At 34.9% G+C, this 24,093-nt stretch overlaps 1 protein-coding gene across 5 annotated transcripts in view; it reads right to left on the bottom strand.

The window, feature by feature from the left end:
• Positions 1 to 24,093, bottom strand: part of LOC115448475 (RNA-binding protein Musashi homolog Rbp6) — a 476,181-nt gene that overhangs the window by 171,777 nt on the left and 280,311 nt on the right. The window contains exons 1-2 of one of the 5 annotated variants that reach the window (XM_030176182.2): positions 16,391 to 16,464; positions 15,415 to 15,511 (exon numbers count right to left, since the gene is read on the bottom strand). The exons of 3 other annotated variants lie outside the window; for them this stretch is intronic. In XM_030176182.2, the coding sequence (XP_030032042.1) occupies positions 15,415 to 15,417 (3 nt within the window). In that variant the 5' untranslated portion in view covers positions 15,418 to 15,511; positions 16,391 to 16,464. Of the gene's footprint in view, positions 1 to 15,414; positions 15,512 to 16,390; positions 16,579 to 24,093 lie in introns of those variants that run through there. One more of the 5 variants, XM_030175939.2, reaches the window with a different exon arrangement.

Raw genomic sequence — 24,093 nt, 5'->3', positions numbered from 1 at the left:
TTTACACGAAGTAATTACCTGCGTACTATGTTCATCATCCTTATATATGAGCATGACTGAAAACGTGATAATTTGTGCGTGGTTGAGAAAGCTTTTGCACTTTTGCTACGATTAAAGTCATTAAATTCCTAGCGGTTTCCACAAACGACTTTTGCTGATATAGAATATTTCACATTTTAGTATTACGAGATCGTAATCTCCTTTGAAATTTTATAATGGACAATATACGAGAAACTTCTATATTATTAAATACCAACATGCGAAATGGCTTTTAGATGAACATTCGACAGCCTATCCTTGGCAACGCCTTATCCAGAACTTCATTAGCAAGAACATAAAAAAGTGTTTTTCTTACAAATTATTTATGATTAGTTACAAGAAAGATTAATGTTTACCTTATTTTCGTTTTGCGGCACAAAATATACTTTCATTAACGAAAGAAATAATGAAAATAAATCGGCAGTACTAATTGCCTAGCCTATGAGGTAGTGACGTGATGAATCGCGAATGAATGAATGGTTCGGAAGCATCGCGCCCCCGGCCCCTGCGCGACAGATTTCCTCCCTACCCCCTTCGGGTGTGTTTGACGCATGATTTATTCTTCAACTTAGTACGGAATTTGTAGCGCAACAAGGACATGCATTTGAATATTATGATTTGAATGTATGAAGCTAAAAATGATCGTATTGCAGCTGTGTTTTCAACGTTTAAAACCGATTTTATGTTAAGTCAAGTTTTCATAGGAAAATTCTCTATTAAATTAATAATGTAAACCGATTTTCTAATACCTTGAAATAGACAACAAGGCTTCTTATTCTGTCTAACAAATGAAATAATTATAAAACATAATAATAAAATGTACCGTGACGTTTCAAATCAGTCTAATAAATATAATATCTTGCGAAACATTATTAGAATATTGATCATGTCATTTAATTTCAATAATAATCACACTTTGAGCCAAACTGGGACTTAGACATCCGGTACAGCGTTGCAGTTAATTGTAATAACCTTCAAATGACGGGGGAGATGGGAGTCTGGGTATGGGGTGCGAGGCACCTGATGAGGGCCGCAGGGAGCGAGACAAGAGGGAACGCCAGGGCGCGGGGCGAGGGGTGCGTCGGAGGGCCAAGGGGGTAGTGTGTTGCGCAAGCGCATCGCGGCGGGTACTCGAGCACGCGCCACTACTCAAGCGCCCTTGAGCGGCCACTCGGCGCCCGCCGCGTCGAATTGAAAAGATACCTACGCCGACACCGCACTGAATATTCGCTGTATGTATCAAAACCGTAAAATGCAAATCTATGCACTGCGGTCGTCTAGAGTGTTCAGCGAACCCTGGCGCCGCGTTTCAGCAAATGCGGTATGACTCAAATTATCATACACAAGTAGTTTGTCAACCGAGTGACATTGTTGATAATAAGTGACGTTTTTAGTGATTACAATGGCATAAATTCATTTTAGTATATGTGCCGAGGCAAATGAATTACGAACTTGTACTGAATCATGAAGCGAATATTTATGGGTTGCTAAATATAGCCGAATAGATTTTGGTGTAGTTAGACGGAGAGATGTATTTGTTGAGATGTTTATAAATATGAGGTGAAATGCGCTAATGGATAAAAGTCTTTAAAACCAAATTATCTTGACAAGTTTTACCTTACCAATAGTCCTTACTTTTTTGTCGCACATCTGTTCACCGCTTTACTGTGAGGGGTCATAAGAGGTGACTGAGTAATTTCGAGCGATTATCTACACTCCCTGCTTACACTGACTGTTACTAGCAGTGGACCCATCAACGCTGTGCGCCTTCACAATCAAAATGGGACGCTAATGTCCTCCTACAGTATTTTGGTAATAAAATGCTGCAAAAGGTATACATGTCAACACTATTTTGGTGGAAAATGTGGTCAACTTAAAATGTTTCCTTATATAAAAGGTTAGAGAGCGTCATACATAGCGAATAAAATCACTTCCTTCAATTTCTTTCTGGCTCTACGTGGCATATAATTATTATACTCTGTTCGAGCAAATAATAATAATAATAAAAAAATATATTACAGGTGACGCGCAATTGTGCGCAGACTACAATAGATACGCCATCGCTCTGATTATAATATATGTATGCAGTGTGGAACACACACGCCATTCATAAATATTGTAAACAAACCGATGAACTAATAAGATTATCCATTTCAGTTTACAATTGCAATACAAGCTTGATCAAATTCGCAGACAGACTAATGGTTATGTACGTATTTAACTCGGAGAGTTTTAACTCTAATAAAGCAAACGTATGCGGAATCAAATTAGAACATCCATCTAGCCGTCCAAATAGTATTCGTGACATGTTAATAGAAAACACAAACGAATGCGGTGCGAGGCGGGATGAGAGAGCAGGTCGCAGGACTCGACGTTCTTTATAAACAGCGCACAACAGCTCACACCAACACGTAACGTACGTCCCAATTTATAATGCGGACAAGCCACACTGAAATGGATTTACAGCTGCAAACCTGCTTGTCTTTGATGAGGGTCTATTTTCAGATGCGCGCCGAGCGCACCGACACATTCCAATATTTCGAGCCGATATATTATTATTACGTTCGAATACGAATCGATGCTGTGTTATAAAATTTATTACGCACTCGTCTCTTCGAAGTTTCTTATTTGTAAACAGCCGCTTGAGCAACCTCTCTCCGGCCGTCGATAATGTTTGATGTCTCGTTAAAAATAAAATCGCGCGTTGATAGACATGAGCAAATCCGTAACTAATTTGTCGACTGACACGATGAGGGACATTCCTGAAATAATTTTCGCTCGCGATGCGAAGCTGTGATTAAAATTTTAATAAGATTAATCAGGAGGATCGTAGTGCTTTGAGATGCGTCACAAGACGTGGAAAATTTCGCACGTTCAAATTAAAGTGATGACAAAAAGTGTTCTCGTGAACCGGCTTTATATTTAAGGGATAAAGTGAAGCGGCAAGCTGTTCTGAATTCGGTTGTAATTTTACGTTGTTAGAAACACAGGCGGTAAAGCCGGCGAGCTAAATGCTTCGGTTCCAACAGTTTGTCGCAGATTTAGGTGGTATGTTTAAGTTTCGTGTAATCCACTGTAGGTAAACTGAAGTCCGCAGTGTCTTTTAGGCACGCCTACTCAGTATGCAAGCGTTTTCCTGCACATCCGTTGTACGCGACCGCGGAAGGACTTCCGTACACAAAATACTATGTTTATGTTTACTTCTTTTAGCATTCCGCATCGTTTCAGTTCACTCTTCGTGCCGACATGTTGCGACATGGAACACAAAATATACTTTACGTTCTTTAAATCCTTGCTGAATTACCGAATAAACTTTATTCTAAACGTTGTTTATTTTCCTTGCAGAAATGTACCGTTTATTTAAACGTTGCGATGTACATAATGGCGGACGGTAAATTGGTTCCATAAAGAATTTCACGTAGATTAAGTAGAAAGTTATTGCTAACAAGATTTTCCGTATCCGAACACTCCATTCGCCAATTAAATTTTTCCCCAACCATAGTGAAGTAGTGGATTTATGAACGGATAGCGTAGTTCGAGATATTTGCCGCTCTAATCTCCATTTTAAGAACGGTCGTACGATCCCGAGCCTAGGATTACGGAACTTGCGTGACACTAATTAAGTCGGAATTAAGGGCGAGCCTATATCAAGAACCGCAACGGGAGTTATAAATGAAAGGGTATTACGCGTGTTTAATGCTACAACGAGCGATTCTGCGAGAAATGGTAAAAACAATTTCATAACAAATGTGCTTACTTTGCGATTACAGAATGTTATACACATTTAATAGAGGGACAATAATATAGCCGTAATAGGTATTATCTTTATACGACGTTCCGTCATTTGCCATTAAAGTTTAGCAAATAAGTATATGATATTTCAGTAATCGAAGGCCTTAACAAATCCTACTTAGCAATAACTTTCGCCAAAGTAGACAGTTTCTGATGGCTTTCAACATTGACGAGTTAAGACTTGTCTACTTAATAATTTGTGTATTAACAACTTATTTGTTGACAAAGTAGACAAAAAACTAAGAGATTAGTCATCAGTTGAGCGTAGTATTGAGGCCGGCATCCGCTGTAAGCTGCGATCAACCGCCTAATCCCCGGGCCAGCTAACGCCGGCGGCTAGGCCCGCTACGTAAATTTGTGTAATTTCGAATCTAGGCCAAGTGCCAAGGGATCTGCTTCACGGCAATGGTGATTGATATGACGCTATACAGAGCATCGTCTTGCCCGCTACGTCCCTCTTGTCATCCGAGCAGACAGCCCGATGCATTTGTAATAGGATCATACTATCTTCGTAGCTGTGTTGCTTATTCAATATAGTCACTCTGTTTGCATTATAATTCGGCAGCGCAGTTACCACGATGGGATTCTGATATGGATTTATGAATTCCGAACTGGATGTAATTTAATTTGGAACATTTGATGATATTGTGTGATAGTTCTGAAGTAATACGATAATGTTTTATTTTTCTTTAGATGCAAATTTAGCCCGTAGTACTTGGAAATATTATCATGATTTTTCGAGAAAGTAACCAAGCCAAAAGCGCTTCGACTTTCGTTCTATAAGCTTTTACGAACACAACTTGCAAAATAAATAAGAATCATATTTATATGTGGTGTGAATTTACTATTTTTATATAAGATGAAAATTTAAAATTCACGTTCGCACTCGTTTTAAAACGATCCATCTCCGTACCATAGAGAAATATAACGCGGGGCCACAAGCGATCGGCTCCGAAACCTTCCTACGTCGTTTCCTGCTCTGAAAGTAACTGAATTTCAAATACGCAGAATCCTGTGGTTGCTTCCAGGCACTCGCTCTTCAATTTATGCCATTAGCAACGTTTCGTCCTCTGAAATATATAATAAGAGAAAATAATTCGAGACCAAAGGGTGCAGATGAATTTGTTAAGCACATAATCATACCTCCGCATTCAGGAGTTGAATATTAAAGTGGTAATTCATATTTTTATACCTCTATTTAAATTTAGTAATTGAGATATGGTTAAATGATGTAATTATAGTCGTGAAAGAATACATTTTTAAAGTATTGTAGATGAAACTGAACGCGAGGGGAGTACAAAAATTGCATTGTGTACAAGTACATCCTTAAGAAATCTAATCCGAAAGCCAACTCGTCCCTCGTCTGAAAGCGGTGTGGTAACAAAATAAACGTTCACCGGAATGATAGCAACAAAACCTCCGTCAGTTTTGTAAATTACAATAAACCTTAGAGTAGATCGTGGGTAGAATTTGTGATGCGTCTTCGTGTCGCCGACAATAGGCTTAAGTCGGGCCGACCGCCCCCGCTGATACTGCAGATGTGAGCTCTCGGCCTCTCGCCGACCATTAACCTAACCATTTCCCTGATATTACAGATAATATCGTCTTCCTAGCGTAATCGGTTAAATAACCATATCTATCAATACTTATTTCATACGACGACAGTTAATATATTTCGTTACGAGAATGAATACAAAAACGATTGAGTAAATAACAATGACATGTATTATAATAAAATACAAAAGATCGTCCACGATTGTTACCGAATAGATCAAGCCACGATATCGGGCGGAGCACCGCCGAAGAAGGACGACCTCGTTATTGTTTGATAGGCCCCATGATGAAAATACTCGTGGCACGCAACTTTCTTGGCGTTCACTCGTCAGAATAAAAACGACATTGTATGATATTTTGTCGGCCTCGGAGCCCGCACATGAATATGAATAGAACGCCTGGAACCCGCCGAAATGAGACAATCTCCTGACAAGCGCTGAAGGATTGGTGTTCATCACGCACAAATTTCGCCAAAAGAGTTTTGTTAGCCGAAGCGTGCACGACGAGCAGAGACTCTGCGGGACGGACGTAATCGAGTATGTCGATAAAAATCGAATTTATACCTTTTACCCGTAAACGACGCGAGGACATGCCGAAGATTTACCTATAACGCTATCTTATTTACAGACTTGGAAATTCTATTTGCTTAAAGGTCGAATGGAGGCAATATCGTGGACGTCGCGCCGCTGCGGGCGGGGGATGCAATAAGCGGAGCGGCCAGCGCCGGAGCCGCCGCCAATTTAAAGAAAGCCCACTGAACCGAAAGACAAGCGCATTGGCGGCTCACGAACACGGCGCCCGCACCCGCCCGCTCTCTAAGGCTCCTCATATAATTTTCAATCCAGCGAGCTTTAAAATCGATTGCTCTTTGTAAGTGCAAAACGAAACAAGGGCTGGAATCTACCGTACACCTCTGCTAAATTAACGCTTTAATCCGACAATTTTCCCGTGAAAGTTAAATTGAAAGCTACATTAGTTTTAAAATAAACTTGGAAACTTAACAGTTCTATAGTATTTTTAGAAATAACTTTTTTACTCAGCGCAATTAACGCTGCACGATCAATTGTACTGTATCAGAGTGCAATTACTTTTAATTGTATGTTACTTGAGAGCACCGTTTCTACTTGAGAATAAGGTGTATTCTTTTATTTCGCTACATCTTCATTAAGATCATAAAAAATGTTCTCGATGTGGACCATATAAAAACCATGTTAAAAAAGAATTACATGGCAAATTAACACTTTAATTTTATAGGGAATAAAAAATGTTTCATGTTTATGATTTATGGCCCTTATACAAACATTTCTTCGTCACTGTACCTATAAGAACTTCATAACGAACTCTTTAAAACGACTGTTTACTTCACCATAAAACTATTAATATCCAAGAATTTAACATTTTAAATATCCAACTAAATGAAGTGCTTACAAACATTTTTTGTGGACTGGCTCACAAAAGTTTTAAAACGTTTTAGCAGAAAGTCCACTTTGTAATTTTGTTCCCTTAATAAAGTTTACACGGGCACAATTAGTGTGCATTTCTCTCATTAGGATATTAAATTTTATAATTAAATTTGTTTTATAGCTCGTACATGCACAAAACCTTGCACTTAATATAAGTACTCAAGTTCCATTTTTGATTATTTTTTGCCACAAACAACTAAGTAACTTCTCCTTTCTCAAATCTCTGTTCTTGTTAGCCGTTAGAACATTCATGATACTTTTAAGAATTGTGTGTTATAAGGCTGCGGAGTTCATTAAATATGATTTTACTGTGCATTAGGGGAGTTGGAAATCCGAATCTTCTGTTATACAGTGTCGAATAATTCACCAGCTGGTCAGATTTCTTTACTCTGAAAATCTAAAAGTTCGCTGGCATGACAGATGCCTATTCATCCTCTAATATTAAAACATTTTACGTATGATAATAATAGGTATTATGAGCTATCCTATTGCTTTTCACCGCCCACTCGGCCATCAAAATTTGGTTTATAATTGGCTAAGCGTTGGTTATGATAGGACGTTTACCAATCAGCGTGTTTTACATTACCCTTTAAAACGAGTAATGCTTTTTTTTAAGATGGCGATCTGAATTAACTTACAGGCTATATACTAAAAGTAACTATGGTAATTTAACTTAACATGCTCATAGTTTTGTAGGCACGATAGATCGAAATAAATTTTCTCGTTAACAAATCTAGTTTAGAATTAGACATTCTAACATCCCATTCTATCGAAGTTCTTAGAAACGCTCACATAAATTAAACCACAGTTTACGTACTGGGGTGGTTTGAGCAAGGGGTCACACATCCCCAGGCTTTCATGCAAACACCCCAAATTGTATGAACGAGTGCGTAACGTTATCTGTCGCCTTTAATACCTGTTTAACGAAAGGGTTTGATCATAAATCTACATACAACTTTATATAGTGACCTATTAGTCCTTTGAACACATTAAGCCCAGTCCCGTTTGTTGTTAAATGCCATTGGTCGTTTACGAAATTGGCGGTTTGATTTGCCAGGGTTATAGATGATATGTCTTTCCTATGTTTAGATTTAGCCATAAACTTTCAATTTCAGTCTAGATTTAATCCAAAGGGTTCATTGGAAATGTTATTTGATATAAAATCAATAGTTACTGATAAAATTTATAGAGACATTTGTTTCTCTACTACTACAAATGTCATAAAAACAGAAGTGGTCATGGCATTTTATCTTCCTAACCTGTACATATTAATACTTAGAAATTTACAAAGGTATGTAATTAATGTGCTAACATTATAGAGAAAGTTTTACAACTTCGAGTATTGAAACTACATAAGTATGAAAGTTTGAATTGAGGTGGGAGAGGTGTTTGCGTTTCACTTTAATTTGAGTTGATATAAGTTAAAGCTATTATTTTCATCGAGATAAGTGATAATGTGGGATTTAATTGTTAATAAGGGTTTTTCATATGGATATAAGAAACGGTGTATTAGTCTACGGAGATGAGTATTGGTTACAGAATGATCTAGAAGTGTGATCATTCACGGAGAAAGATTTTTTATTAGGCGCAATAAATACTAATAACTAGCGGATAGTTTTAAAACACATAAGATCGGTTATCCAGTAACAGTTAAATATTTGGCAGTGTTTAAATTTTATGGTGTAATAACTGAATGAACTTTACAAAAATAATAACATATTTAAATAAGTATTTGTAATGGCATCTAAAATTAGCATGCATATTGAATTCCATAAAAGTTACTTACAATATGCAAATTAAATAATTTAGAATACGTTTTCACTTGTAAATCCTTCCCTTACTAGCAGTTAAGTAAATTTGAACACAATTTTTATCATAATAGAAATCAATTACACTATCTCCATCTAACATGGTGAATAAATCCTTTACCACGATAAAGGTGATGATATCGAGTCTTAACTAGTGTAAACAGGAAAAGTTATGAATTAATAACGAGCGACTCAACCCTTTACTCCCAAGGGAAGTAGTGGGCACGCTATAATAATAAGCTTGAAAACAAACTACAAGTAATTACAACAAGAACAACCGCCATTACTCGGTCAAACAGCTAAAGGCATTGTTGGCTTATTTTATAATCAACTACGCTCAATTAGTAAGCAAATAAGTGCTATTTTGAACGATACGTTATTTGGAGCTGTGAGTTTTGCTAGAGATTTTCGGCTGTCTCACATTTTGTACAAAGTTTAAAAAGTTTGCGCGTGTGGGTGTTAGGATCGTCTTTGAGGACAATGTACATTTAAAATTGATGGTTAGAGATGTCGGTTATATGTTTACAGTATAATCTTATTACTAATAAATGTCTAATACGATTATAGAGCGGTGTATTATATCTTATTTTCCTATAAAATATTGCAATAAAAACAGCCCTATTAACTTTTTCTTTTCAATTATATCGAGTATATTTTAACATTCATAACGATAAAATACGGCCCTGGCAGTGCAGATCAATATTTAGGTGTGAGAGAAAGGTTAAAGGAGCTATTTAAATTTTATACGCGTAAAAAGGTATATTGATTTGGTAAAAATTGTTCGCCTGGCACAACTATCCACATAGCACAATTGAGTTGTTAAATTCTCAGAAAGTACTTTAACTTTGAAGTAGGCATAAAATTTGTTTCTAAAGATAAACTTCTTTTTGATCTCACGTTATTTGTAAACTATATTATGGAAACCGTATAATGAAGTTATAATTTGTCTATACATCAAAAAGACGTAACTTCCTGTTTGTTGGTGCATTTTTGTAAAGTAAACGTAACAATTTAATCCTTTCTGTTTATAAATTTGGGTAGTAATTACATGTGAACAAGCTACATTATGCCACACATTTTTAATTATTCTATTACAGGTCTGAATGGGTCATTAATAAAAAATACATTCGCAAAGTTCGCAAATATATTTAAATTTTTCCTCTCTAGCACATTGATATCTAAATTGAATACTATAAATTCATCGTAACCTATTATATCCATTTTCCAATTTTAAGTTAAACTTTTGCACGGCTTTATAAAACTCTCGACTGAACTAATCACTCCCAATTCCGTTTATTTCAACTTTTCATTCAACTCGATCCACTCTCAAACAAAAATAAACATTAATTATACATCAAAACTCACTTCAAAATCTATATCAAAGCGTTTAAATATATCAACAGAATTTAGAAGTCCATTCGTTTGATCACCGACAGTACAGTTAGCGGCCATCAGTGGAGGAGTGATACGTGATGCCATCCAAACAATTGGGTTAGGTGTGCGTAACATATTTTAGTTTCATCTATCACCATCATTCTCTCGGATCATTAGCCGTGTTTACTTCTTGCCTGAGACAAGGAACACAACATTGCTGTTAAAAGGTGAAAAGTTTCCAATATTTTGCTTTGTTTTAATGCGTTATTGACATATTGTGTGGAATCTATCTCTGAACTACGGTCTTATGAAAGAGAACTCGGATTATAATCCAAATAAATGTTTTTTTTTGTCGGTTTTCCTTATGGATATAATATCAACTGTTCATTTTTATTATTTTGTATCGTCGTTTTAGTTTATGAAATTCTTATATTCTTCATATGACGGTTTGCCATTGTATCAAGATTAGATTTATGGACATATTCATTTTTATTTCCATATTATAATATTCAGTAAGGACAATAAGTGTGGCAAAACTTTCACATAAGTAAAATGATAGGTTGTTAAGAAAGACGCTTTGAATTGTATATGAATTACAAAGTTCCTTGGAAAACTTATCTATAAATTATCACCATTTGTACATGATTGACATGTTCACACGAAACTTTAGTACTATTAGAGACAGCTTTGTAAATGAAATATATATTATGAACAACCATAAAAAATTACGATGAATATACCTTTGCAATCGGCTTAAAATTGCATTAAATGTTATTTGTTGGCACAATAATATGTGTGTGTGATATGAAATTATTGGTAATTTCTTCTAGACGAATTGTTATATACGCCTAAATAAAATTCTACTTAACTCGGCGACAATTATATTAAAAACTGGAATCACTGAAAAGCATACGTTTATCCGCTAAACATTGCTTTGACAACTCGGTGGAACTGCTTTGTGTAACTTACTTTTTTTATATCTTTGAATGACGAGATCGCCCATAAACACAGGAACACCATTCAACACTTTCAATTACAAATTATTGTTTGGTATTCCACTGCATTCGCCATCCTGAGACATGAGATGTTAAGTTTTATTGTGTCCAGTAGTTACATTGGCTACAATGTTCTTCAAATCGGAACACAACAGTGGCTACACAGTGTTGCTTGACGGCAGAAATAAACATTTCGGCCTACCTACCCAGGCTGATTCTTATATATGAGAGACCTACCACCAGTAAATAATTTACTTCGAAATGCCATTTACCATTGTCTTGTGTAATATATTCTTGCAGTCACAACTTAAAAAATATATTTTAAAATTTATTGTGTTTCCACTAAGTAATGGTTAATCACATATGTCGCAGTAAATGGCAGCCTTACATGTTATAATTTTCTTTGGCATATTAATTGTTCTACAGCGTAATACATTAATCAAAATGTAATTGGATACTTAGATTTTTTATTTAAATGGTCAAACGTATGAACAATTGACTGGTTTTAACCACTCCGATATTTTATATGCAGATCCTACAAGATAGTTAGAATTACCATGTATAACAACACTACACAGCGGTCGTCATCCTAACATAGATGCTAAGTACCGTCTACATAAACGTATATCTGACTCATCTTCGTCGAATTAAAAAAAATATTTTTACGATGTAACAATAATTATTGACGTTCATGTTGCTTTTAATCTATTCTTTGGACATTTATTTAGCGATGCAATACACCGATAATAACATGACCACAATCATCTTATAATGTAGTTTTTAATGTCGTCGAGAATTCGCCTGAATGCAGGTTAGTCCCTTTTTTGTTCGTTTCAAGTCGCAAAACTCAGTACTGAATACACTGCCGCAGTTTTATGTCAAAAATAATCTATAGTTAGAAAGATCTTCGAACAATATTTATTTAAGACTGACTTAATAATTATGATATGAGGAGGAACTAACTATTGCTTTAGTAACTAGTGCAAAATAAACTAAACACAAAGAGCTGTTTATTGTGGATTTTATAGTAAAATCTAACAAACTCGCTTAGGAATAAAGCGTTGAGTTAAAGATGTCGTGTAAAAAATAAATTATTTGACAGATAAGTGCGTGTCATAAATAAGCAGTAATAAAAGAATATTCTATTGATTACTTAAAACTGTCTTTATTTTACCCATGCTCGTTATGCGATATCGTAAACTGAGCCATAAAATTATTATTACAAACGTGCGTGACGAGCCGAATCACGTTCCTATAGGAAGCATTTTAGTCATAATCGATGCAGAGCAATGCAATCATGTTATGTAACATTTACATTCGAATTGTGTTAAGAATTATTCATATTATATTAGATATAATATATTGCAATGGCGAAGACGCCATATTCATTCCTACCGGTTTCATTTCCGTAATTTATGTAAAATCTAATTATTATTAGAACGATTGCACACCGCATATCGAAAATTTCACTCTTCGCCAGATATTTTGTATTTTATAATAGACGATAAATATTAAAATACTACTATCTTATTTCTAAGGGTAACAAACAGTGTAAGTTGAACAACACGAGAGTAATTTTAACTTAGTGACGTCAGAATTTTCAAGAACCGTGAAAGGTATATTGTCGTTGAGCATTGACGGATCATTGGAAATTTGACATCGTATTTTAAATACTTAAAGCGGGTAAAGAATATACAGTGTAAACAGCACTTACTTTGTATATAACATCAAAGAACCCTCTATTAATAAGTTTTTATTGTAATTGCGTACCTATACTTTTTCCTGGAGGGTTTGATGAAGGTATTGTGTTTTGACAATAATTTAAATTAAGGTTTAGATTTATGTCTTTGATCTTTTGTGTGTACAAATATACTGTAGCAGCTATGTTCTAACATTACGATGTTGCATGCATGCATTGTAGTCGGTAATTATTATTAAATGCATGAACTTAGGGTCCCTGTATCATGCCCCGTACAGAATAGTTATAGGAATGTAAAAATAAATAGAACACACGTAATAATAAAAGATTCTCCTTCATTAATATTTTAGTAATCTTTTTCTTTTTTTAGATTATTAATTCATTTATAAAACCTTCACATTTTTTACATTTCTAACCTACATTACGACCTATATACATTTTAAAATATCATCAAAACCGAGATAGTCAACAGGTAAACTAGAGTTCCTTGTACTTAATCGCTAGCACTCTAATAAAAATGCAGTGTCCATGACGTAAACAAGACAGAAGAGACACGGTACAACAAATAAACTTTGAGTTTTATTACTCACATTGCAATCGGACTTTTAAAAGCTAATGCCGTCTTAAAAATAAATGTTGTACATTTCTTAGAGTGTTTTAAATGTGAACAACATAAAGTGAATGTTGTTCCAGAATATTCGTAAATTTAGACATAATTGATAAATTTATGATAAAGAAAATGTGCGGCACTCAATTTTGATAATATATTTTTGGAGTTGTTTTCTATATACTTTTCAAACTTTATTATTTTTATACAATGGTATCGAAATATAAACATATTCCCTAATATTGAAGCACAAAAGTGGCACAAACAATACAAATCGTGTCATAATACAGCGTTTGTTTACGGTATATCACGCAAAACTATAATTAGGGAAGAGGAGTTTATATAGCATTCCCACAGGCCACATAGCTGTGAGATTTACTGATTCTTAATTATACTACGAGTAAATCTATAATACGAAGAAAATATGAAACACTATTATATATTACTATCTTTTTCGCGGCTCCGTCCGCGTGATTGAGTTTTTCCGGGATAAAAGTTTCTCTTTATATTTTCCCGGATTAAAATAAACTTTATTTTAAGTTAGACTTCTAGCAATATATCTATCTGAACACTGCATTTAATTCTACGCAGTAGTTTATGCGTGATGGGTGTACAAACATATAGACAGACAAAGAAAAATTCTAAAAAATGTTGTTTTGCCTTCTGTTGGTCTAACAAAGACCCTCTATATTAGTTTTTCTTCAGTATCTATAATGTACAGACATCGGCCTGTTACAATTTTATTTTATTATGTTTTTTTATATGTATAATACAAGATAAGTAAATTTTCTGTACCTGTAAAATTAATGGTTTACTTAAAACTATGCATAATGCGTGGTATGATCATATACCACTTATTCAAAATCACATTTTGATTAATAAATATATTTATATTTCGCATAAACTTTATCATACTTTATGCCTTAAAGTTCAAAAATTTGTACATTACAATTTTCCTTTCATTTTAATATCAAGCTACTTTTTCTTTTGTGGTATTATCGAATTTAAAAAAAGGAAGCAAGCGTGTATTTGGAAATAAAATATAGATGCTTCCTCAGACAGTATAATAAAAGAATTTCAATTGTTCACCAGTTATTTCATTATGAAACATATTTGTCCCTACTTTGTCTTTATCAAAAAATTTACGACTGTAAAAGGTATCTTTAATATATGTATACTTTTTTGTATAATTGTATTTTTGAGTTCTTTTCTGATACATATCCAAATAATATTTTTTTTTGTATTTTTATTTGCATATCGCATGGAATAGTTTTGCGCACGTAGTAACTAATCCATAAGATTATTCTTCCTACTCGGAAAGACGGACTTTGCTTTTTAATTACTTCCGCTCAAGGTAAAATTTCCGAAGTATAAGGAATTTTACATTTCACCAGTAAAAGTTGTGCTCTTCTGTCAGTAATAAACTTACTTTGCAAAATTTTGCGTATAATCAAAGCTTCAGGACCATTTTTCCAGGATTTATTATTACATGAAAGGAATAATTTATTTTTAGAGGATTTTTGAAAGGAAAAATTAGGTTTGGCATATTGTTACAAAATTCGAATTTTTAAAAAAATATACATATTTTTATTTATTAATTTATATTTTGATATACATTTTAATTGATATACTTATTCAAATAATATTTATAAGGCACAATAAAAGAATTATGAATTCTAAAATGATTAATTAATATTTTATTTAAACCCTATTGCTATGCTATTAAATGTGGTCACATAAAACGTTCCATCTTTAAATCGTAAGATGTATGGAAAACACCCAGAAAGCTGTTGACTTTTTATGTCCGGCGAACATCTGGCGAGGGAATATCGGTCAAAGCTTGCCAAAGGAACTGATCCCTGTTCTAAAAATAACTCCTTATTGACATACATTTATGACTTTAAATTCAAACTTATTGCATTACATACAAAGTGTTTTTTGTAACAAAATCGAAAACAGAATTAAATTTTGCATGTAACTCCATCCATAAAAACAGCAGATATTGCAAAATGTGTTTCAAAATAAATTATGCAATTTGTTTAAATAACAAAATATGAATGTTGTATGTGTGGTGTGCACTTACCATTTTGGTGTTGTATTTCGTAGTTGTGATTTTTTCGGAGATTTTCTTAAGTGTTTTTGTATTTATTTCGAACGGATTATTTCCCGGCGGTTTATTGCTGTAAGCAAATTTTTATTTATTTCACTATGAATCCGATTTTCCACCGACCAAAAATAATTTATTAGGAAAATAGAGCGTTGAAATTTTTTGTGTTACATTTAAACGAGCTTCAAGGTAATAACTCTCGTAGCAAAGTTTTGAATTTAGTTATTCGCATGCAAGTATCCGTCCGCTTAAAGTTTGTTAAACTTTAAATAAATCGCCAACATGCCGTTAAATATGTTTTCTATTTTACTACTAAAAATTATTACTGTTGATAAAACTGATTCAAAATATTCTACAACTTATTTTTTACTAATTTATTTATATTCCTAAAAATGTCGCAGCAAAATTACAATACGCCGGCTTTTATTTTTATTTCATGTTATATATTTTAATGTCAGGTGTAACAAATAAATTGCCGATTTACTAATCTAAGAAAAAAACTGGACAAAGTCGAAAATTTCGCAGTTAATATCACCATTACATGCGATTCCACAATTTTATTTCTAGCTACTAGTGTTGCGACTCTTATCTTATCGCAATATTTAGACATAAAAACAAAATAACGCGCTTGTTGTGATTCGGACGGAATTGGTTCCTGCCAAACAAAACAACAGAACCGAGATCCGTATTTAGAGTGTCTGTATGAATATAACAGGTCGATTGATCTGTTTGTTGTTTTTAGTGAGGGTCGAGAGGAGGGAGCGCCACGACGGCGCCGCCCAGCCGATAGGAACCACTTGCGGCTGGGGCAATGTGCATCTGACGCGGCGCGCACTCTTCAACTTTACCAAACTTTACGCTCCCGAAATAAACTTTTTGTGAGGCGCGTGATACGTCACTAGCCGTCGGTCGGGTGGTCGGGTGCACGGGTGTCGCGAACTGTTGTACTAACCCTGAGCGGCGTGCAGGTCGGGTCCGGCTCGTGAATCGGCTGCGGGAGCACTCTCGCGGTCGCGACGGGAAGCACTGACTTTAGCACTTTGGACATGTAGTGACGAAAGGAGCGGAGTCGCGGTGTGTTCGCGCGGCGCGGGCCGGCGTCGGCGCGAGAGGTGGTGCGGCGGCGCGGCGCGGCGCGGACTGTGGGACGGCGGCGCGGTGACGAGCGACGGGCGACGGGGCCGCTGGGAGTGTGGCCGCCGGCGGCGCGGCTGCCGGGGGCAGGTTCGCGCACGCGTCGCCACTCGCCCGCCCAGCGCCCGCCCCGCCGCCCGGCCCCCGCATCGACCGCCACCACCCACCCCCGCCCACCACCCGCGACGCCCGACCGACTGTTTTTCTCTCGGCACCCGACCGGGGGACGCACCTGATTTTTTCCGTGATATTTTTTCCTCCCTTCTCTTCGCGACGCGATCCGTTCGCTTTCATTACGGTTTCGAGTTTGATTTATCACCGTGGCGGCACTGAAATATTCTTGTGATGGAACTTGGTGTCGAACACTCACTTCCTAATTAGCATCGATTGATCGAAATGTAAGAGACGACCGGAAATAATTATAATTATTTCTCCTTTAATTTTTAAATGCACTGTGAAACTAATTTTAAGTTACTTCAATATTTTCAGGTAAAAATGTAAGAAAATTTGTTTTTAGTACGGCCCTCAAATTCGAAGGATTATAAAAAAAAATTAGACAACTTTATAACGGGTACAATCTTACAATTAATTATTTTAATATTATTTTTATTGCTGGTTTATATTTAATTTGACGAAGGAATTGTTCCTCGCTTTGAAATATCGAAAATATAACTTGGGATTGCTACATTCCGTAGCCGCACGAGCCTGCCGTAGCACCTGTCTACGTCGTAGCAGTCCCCTTACTTTTCATACGGTGCCGTAGCCCAACGATTAGTATTCACAGTCCACACCGTCCTGTATTCACTCAGGAACTTAACATATTTGGCCGCAGTTCAATTTTAATGTTTTCATATTTGTGTCATAACTTTTGGTAAAGGGGAAAACAAAAATTACCCCAAACGGGGAAAGGAGTTGTTTGTAAACGGTTGACGTCTCGGCATTTTTATGCAAAGTGAGAGCCGCCTTATTCCATTTTGAAATTGTTTAAGCGGCATGCGATTTTATCTCATAGTTTGTTCTCAGTTTCCACGATCTTAAAGGCGATATTGTGGAACTGAATTCATCATATTCGTTGCAATAAAACTTGTGAGACACTGACGGATGTAATGCGGGGTTGGGACTCGCGAAATGTATAAAACTTTGTCTTCAAAACATTGTATTGTTTTACAATAGCTCCAAGTACTTGTGCTATTCAAAACTCAATTTAAACCAACGTCTAAATCGAAAAAGTGTGAACGGATAGATTTATACGGCCTTGACTCTGCTTTGGAGTTAAAATGTACGTGTGGATGTGTGTATAGCATGGAAATATTAATGAACATTATAGATTAGTTTTATGTATCTGTTGTTTACTTTAACCATTATTTAATCAAGTGTTTTGATTAAATAATATGATGACTTATCATATTGTCTTTAATAATTAAAATAATTTCCAAAAAAATTGTTGTTCCTTAAATGCTGCGTTTATTTATTATAATATTTTGTTTATCTGACAGAATATTATAATCTTTTAGTTTTTTCCAAATCGATATACTACACGTAATCCTTTTACGTTTAAATAAAATAAATTTTCATAATTAAAAAACACAATCATTATTAATTAGACAAATTATTTTTCGTCTTGTAAAGATATCATATAGAGATGTTTATAGGGCAAACTATTTTAAAATATACATTATTTACGAAAAATAAAATAACAAAAATAATATTTTTTAAATAATTTAAAAATCGTATTTTGAATGGCATGGTGCAGACACCGAGGTGTGTCTCGGACCGCCATTAACAACATAAGTTCGATCACCTCAGAATGCACAGACGTACTCAATCGTAACGATTCACTGCACAATCCCATTGGAATAATATTCAAACTTAATCTATAAAGCACGTTATTTTTATAATGTTAATCATATTTTTGTTTTGCCGCCTGGTATGATCATTGAACACTCATGAGAAGAAATCCTGGATGTTATGGATAAAAATGAACAATCTGGTTATTATTGAGGTATTCTCAAATAATATAATTAAAAAAAAATCTAAACTAACCTCTCGAAAAATTATAATGTCGAGAGAGAGAGACGAGAAATCAAATATCATGTCTCTTAATGTCTAGTTTACATATTTTGTCTATGCCGAAATATAGTGCTTGAAAATGATTGTTTTGCGGAAATAATATGTTTATTATTTCGCTAAACAATGCTACGGTATTTATTGCAACAAATTCTCGCATTTGAGGAATCTACTACCGACTACTTGGCATTTGTCTGTTTAAAGTCTTTCTAGAGGAATAACCAATTTTATACCCTATATAAACTGTATAGTTATTTTATGTGACTATACTGCTTATAAATATTTATAATAGTGCACCTTAAAACATGATTGCGGCAGGAGCTGATAAGTAATGAAAAACTGAGATTAAAATTATATTCACATAGCTTAATATTTTTTGCCTATTATTTGTAAACATGTTTAGTAAATAATGATATGTTAAATATAAGGCCTATTTTCCGTATTGATAGCAATACAAACGTGTTGTTAAAGCTTCAAAATATTATATTTATAACTAGCAAAGTAATCATATAAATCTAACGTTTTTCTGGTAGTAGAATATCACGCTATATCCACTGAGCAATTTAGTCCTCGAAACTAATTTAAATAGTGTGTTTTGCCGCCTGCATCTAACGACCATAGCATGCCATTACAGCCCGATGCTTTAAATGAGTTAGCTGTATAAAATCCTTCCAGAGATTTATTTAAACATTATATATATGGATGTGTGTAAATAATTACAATTATTTCAGACCACAGATGTGAAAACATATATCTCTATCTCTGAATTTGTTCGAAACAATCACGAAATATCAAAAATTCCACAGACGAGGTTGGAATTTTTTTGCTGTTTTTACTTTGTCTCTTTTTCTCATTTTGTATTTTTATTTTTTTATCTCTCTCTGTGTACACAATTCGTTTGACACATTCCTCTGAAAGGCCATAACTTTTGACACTGACAGAGCTTCCCTTTTTACCTAGTCTGACCACAGAGCGCGAATATTATTCAGTTTTTAATCACCAGTGTGTAACGCGTACGTAGAACCATTTCGACGTTTGTATGGTTTTTTCTAAACAAAAATGTATCGTAGTCCATACAGGAGGTATTTTCTGAGAAATCAAATATTTGTTTTTCTTGATGTTGTATTTTATGATGTAGGTATGTATGCCTTACTGCTTATTCCTTATACACTACGAAACCAGAAGAATTTAATTATCTTATAATATTCTGGTATTAAATAACGATTAAACGAAGCTCAAGTTTAATGCGAAATACAGGTACTAAAATTAAACTATTTTTCGGATTTTATCGCGGTTTTAATTATTTTAGTTTTTTCCAGACGTATCGTAGAAAATAACATCAGAAATCATTATGCGAAAAGCAGTTGTTTAAAATAGAATCTATAAAATCGAGTACTATTAGAAAAACTATACAGACCCAATTAATCTATTTACATTGTTGATGCTGCCATTTAAAAATACAATCCAACCCATTCTAACATAAAACAAATTGTCAGCACCACTCAACAAAAATTACAGTGAGTAATTTCAAACATGAATACCCACGTCCCGTTCAACTATCGTGTCAAACGAACCTCAACCACACATCAAAGCCGTTACCTGATGGGGTTCATTAAAAAATGTTCGCAAACAGTTCGTACGTTGTACAACATGCTTTTCAACAACGAAACGGTTGAAATTAAAAGTAATCACCAACATGGCACGGAAGCAGAGATATGAAAAATAATAGGCGCGTGTACCTGCGTCGGGTCAGGATATGCGGGCGCGATTACACTCGTGTGACTTAAATCTTACAACCCGGCTCACTTTTACTCGGCCTTTTTTGTTGGGGAATTATAAAACCTTTTTTGCTTACGTTTAAAGAAATTGAAAGTTGAAGGGTTCAAAGGTTTTATTGGAAAGTAGGTGTGTAATTATCTAAATAACTGGAGTTATTTGCACGGATGCTAGTTGTTGAAAATATTATGTATATTGATGGCCAATACGATGTATATTACGTTTTTGAGTGGCCCAATAGCGAATAGGTTTAGTAGACGTTCTCTACAATTACTATAATTTACACATTGTATAATTATGTATTTTAATATGTTATGACAAGTAATGTTTATTTCCCGCGCGCTCGCTGTGAAGGCAAAATACTTTTTAAATATTTTTTTAAAATTAATCTTTTCTATGTTTTTCATTAGATCTTTTTAGAGAAAATTTTGAAAAATTCAGTGCCGGTAATTATTAAGATCGTTTTGAATTCCCTTTTCGTTACCTTCATCATACGGATAGACACGCAGACAAACGAACAGATATCCATAAAGCTTTCCTTTTAGAGCTGCGTAATCCTAAACCCGCGAGATTAAAGAAAAATAACATAAACACCGCAGAAACTGTGTTTGACATTAGTGCGTGTTTTATATAAAGCGTGATTAATTATATGCTGGATGGAGTGACAGTGTTGCAGCTTCGGCATTCAGACGTTCTCATGCTGTCACACTCAGATATTGTGAAAGATTAGTTAATTGCAGACTCGGTGTTAGTATAACAGTGTTAATAAAGCCTTGTGTTCTGATTATGAGGGTAGTTAGAGCTTGTTGTTAAGCTTAATTGTGGTGTGAATTGTGGAGAGATAATTTACATATTAAATGTAAAAATAATAATTTATTAGATTGATTTTATTAGACTGCCTTGGTGGCGTAGTTGTACTGCATGCGCGGTACAGCAGCGCTCTGAGGTCTAAGGTTCAAATCCCGGGTCGGGCAAAGTGATTTTTCTGCTCAGTAACAGCCTGGAGTCTGGAATATGTGCCCGATATGGCAATACGCTTGCCCCCTATCACATGGGATGGATTACAATTGGTGAAAAGTAGGTGCCCTGGTTGCGCCTCTGCATACCCTTTCGGGGATAAATGTGTGATTAAGTGTGTGTGTATGTAATCATTTATAAGTAGATTTTGCATTATATTAGTGTTTAAAGAATGTTATATTTAGGGTTTACTTTCATATCTAACATGAAAGAATTCCGTTGCATAAAATATACCTAGTCTTGCCATAAATATTGTAATAAAGAAAAAAGAAAATTGTTAACTGCAAATAACATTTATTACTTTTACAGTGTGTCAGTTTAATACATAAATATAAAACAATTAAAAATATAAAAAGCTTATTCGAAGTGGTCTCCATTGGCTGCAATACAGTCCTTTAAACGATGAGGCCAGTTATCAATAGAAGCACGCACTCTTTCCATGGGAAAATTCTTCACTGCCAATCGTATAGATTGTTTTAGGGACTCCAAATTATCATGGCGTTTAGAGCAAGCTGTACTCTCTAAAACTGACCACAAATCATAATCCAGCGGATTAAGATCGGGACTAGACGACGGCCAGTCTTCAGCTCTGATGAAGTCCGAAACGTTCGATTCCAACCAAGACTGCGTGGACCGAGCTTTATGACCCGGCGCCGAGTCTTGCTGGAAGGACCATACTTGGTTATTGAACATGGTGATGTTAAGGGGCTTAACTACCTTCTCAAGAATGGTATCTTGATACACTTGTGCCGATGTTTTGATACCTTTTTCACAAAAATATGGCTCAGTCACTCCTTCATAGCTAACACCCCACCAAACCATCACTGAAGTCGGATAATGTCCACGTTGCACTCTGTCGACTAATTGGGAAGCTTCCTTAGAGCTTTGAGCATAAATACGGTCATTTTGTTTGTTAAAATGTTGCTCAATTGTAAAAATTTTCTCATCCGTAAACAAAATTTTTCTGTGACCTCCCTTTGCGTACCGCTTCAGTAGTTGTTTCGATTTTACCACCCTATTCTTCTTTAAATTATCAGTTAAGAAATGGCCAGTGCGTCTCTTATAGGCTGCAAGTCCTAAGTCATCTTTTAAAATACGCGACATGGTTCTAGGTGCTATCTTCATTTCCCGAGATAAAATCTTTTGCTTTCGGACAGGATTTCTTCGAATTCTTTCCCTTACTGCTTTGACCACCTTTTTCGTACGAACACTACGTGGACGGCCAGATCTTTTCTGTCACAAACAGAGGAGGTCTCATTGTACCTATTAATAGCCCGGTACACAAACATTTTACTAATACCAAGTGTATGGAGAGTTTTAAAAATTGCATTTGGCTCCATACCTACTTTGTGTAATGCTATCACAGCGATTCGGTTCTCTTTATCACCCCACACCATTTTAATATCGCAAAATATTTTACAATGTATTGGCGCCAAAATGAGAAAACACAATGAACAATCGTATAAAAATGACAGATTCGAAATTCAAATGTAATATTTTTTTATAATTAAGTGTAACAGTATTTATGGCCAGACTAAGTAATTTAGGGTTAACTTTCACACCAAGGTGAAAGAATTCCATTGGATGAAATATATCACAAACGAATTAAAACTGTTAGTCGTATGTATAAAGTTATCAACTCGTTTCACATTTTTATTCAGTCAGAATCAGATAGATAACTTTCATTAGACGATAAAAAAATCACCCTCAATTAATTTAAATAAAACACTCTTTCAAATTGATGTCATTAATAAAGACGGTTCAAAATCAAAAAGTAATTGCACTTTAAATATTATCAGTTTATATCCTATCAGTTTAGCCCTTGTTCTTGCAATATTTTTTCCTGTACGCGTGGAGCACCTATCTTGAACTTGTTACAAACTTAATATATTCCCCCGATACTTTCGCCGTCAAACATCGCGAAACTTTATATCGTTTCACTTCACTTTTATTAATATTTCTCATATTATTAAAATATTTCGTGATAATCAAATTGAGTTTTTTAGATTTTTTTTTATTTGTACCCAATTACTCTTAAACGTATATATTACAATTGTGTAACCGAATTAATACTACATGTATTGTGCGACAGTCCGTTCCAAATTTCATATTAATTTCAAATACAAACTTAATGGGCATACAGTATTTGCTAGTGGTACCCAAACTGAACTGTGCTTATATCTTGAGATGCCATGTTATAAGTCACTAGATAAATAATGTCACATGCAGTAAACAGTGTAATGTATAGTAATTACTTAACTATGAGCCATAATTCATATACAAAACATATAGTTAGAGTAGGATGATTAATCTGAATGGAACAAATTTAAAAGCAGTAGAAATTAGGGAGGAACATTGCCTGGTCTATTTCTGTCAACAGGCAACAGTGAGTAGACTGCTCGTGCTCTAAAAATATTGAAGGAAATGTAATTACTGAACTCTATATAACTTAATGTCATGTCTCAAGGTGACAAACTCAATACAACGTCACGCTGTGAACCAAGCTCTTGGTATACTATTGAGGAAATAGTGGAACTGACCATCTGTAGACGAGCGTCATTTTATTGTATAAAACACAAATGGTAACTGCTAGTGATGTGGACTACAACTGAAGGTCTTGTTACATCAGGATACATCTGTCTCTGACACTCATTTTGTTAT

This window comes from Manduca sexta, chromosome 17, assembly GCF_014839805.1.
Source record: "Manduca sexta isolate Smith_Timp_Sample1 chromosome 17, JHU_Msex_v1.0, whole genome shotgun sequence".
In the NCBI taxonomy this organism is placed as follows: Eukaryota; Metazoa; Arthropoda; class Insecta; order Lepidoptera; family Sphingidae; genus Manduca; species Manduca sexta.
The sequence above is the reverse complement of the archived record's forward strand: the minus strand, read 5'-3'. Positions and strand labels throughout refer to the sequence as shown.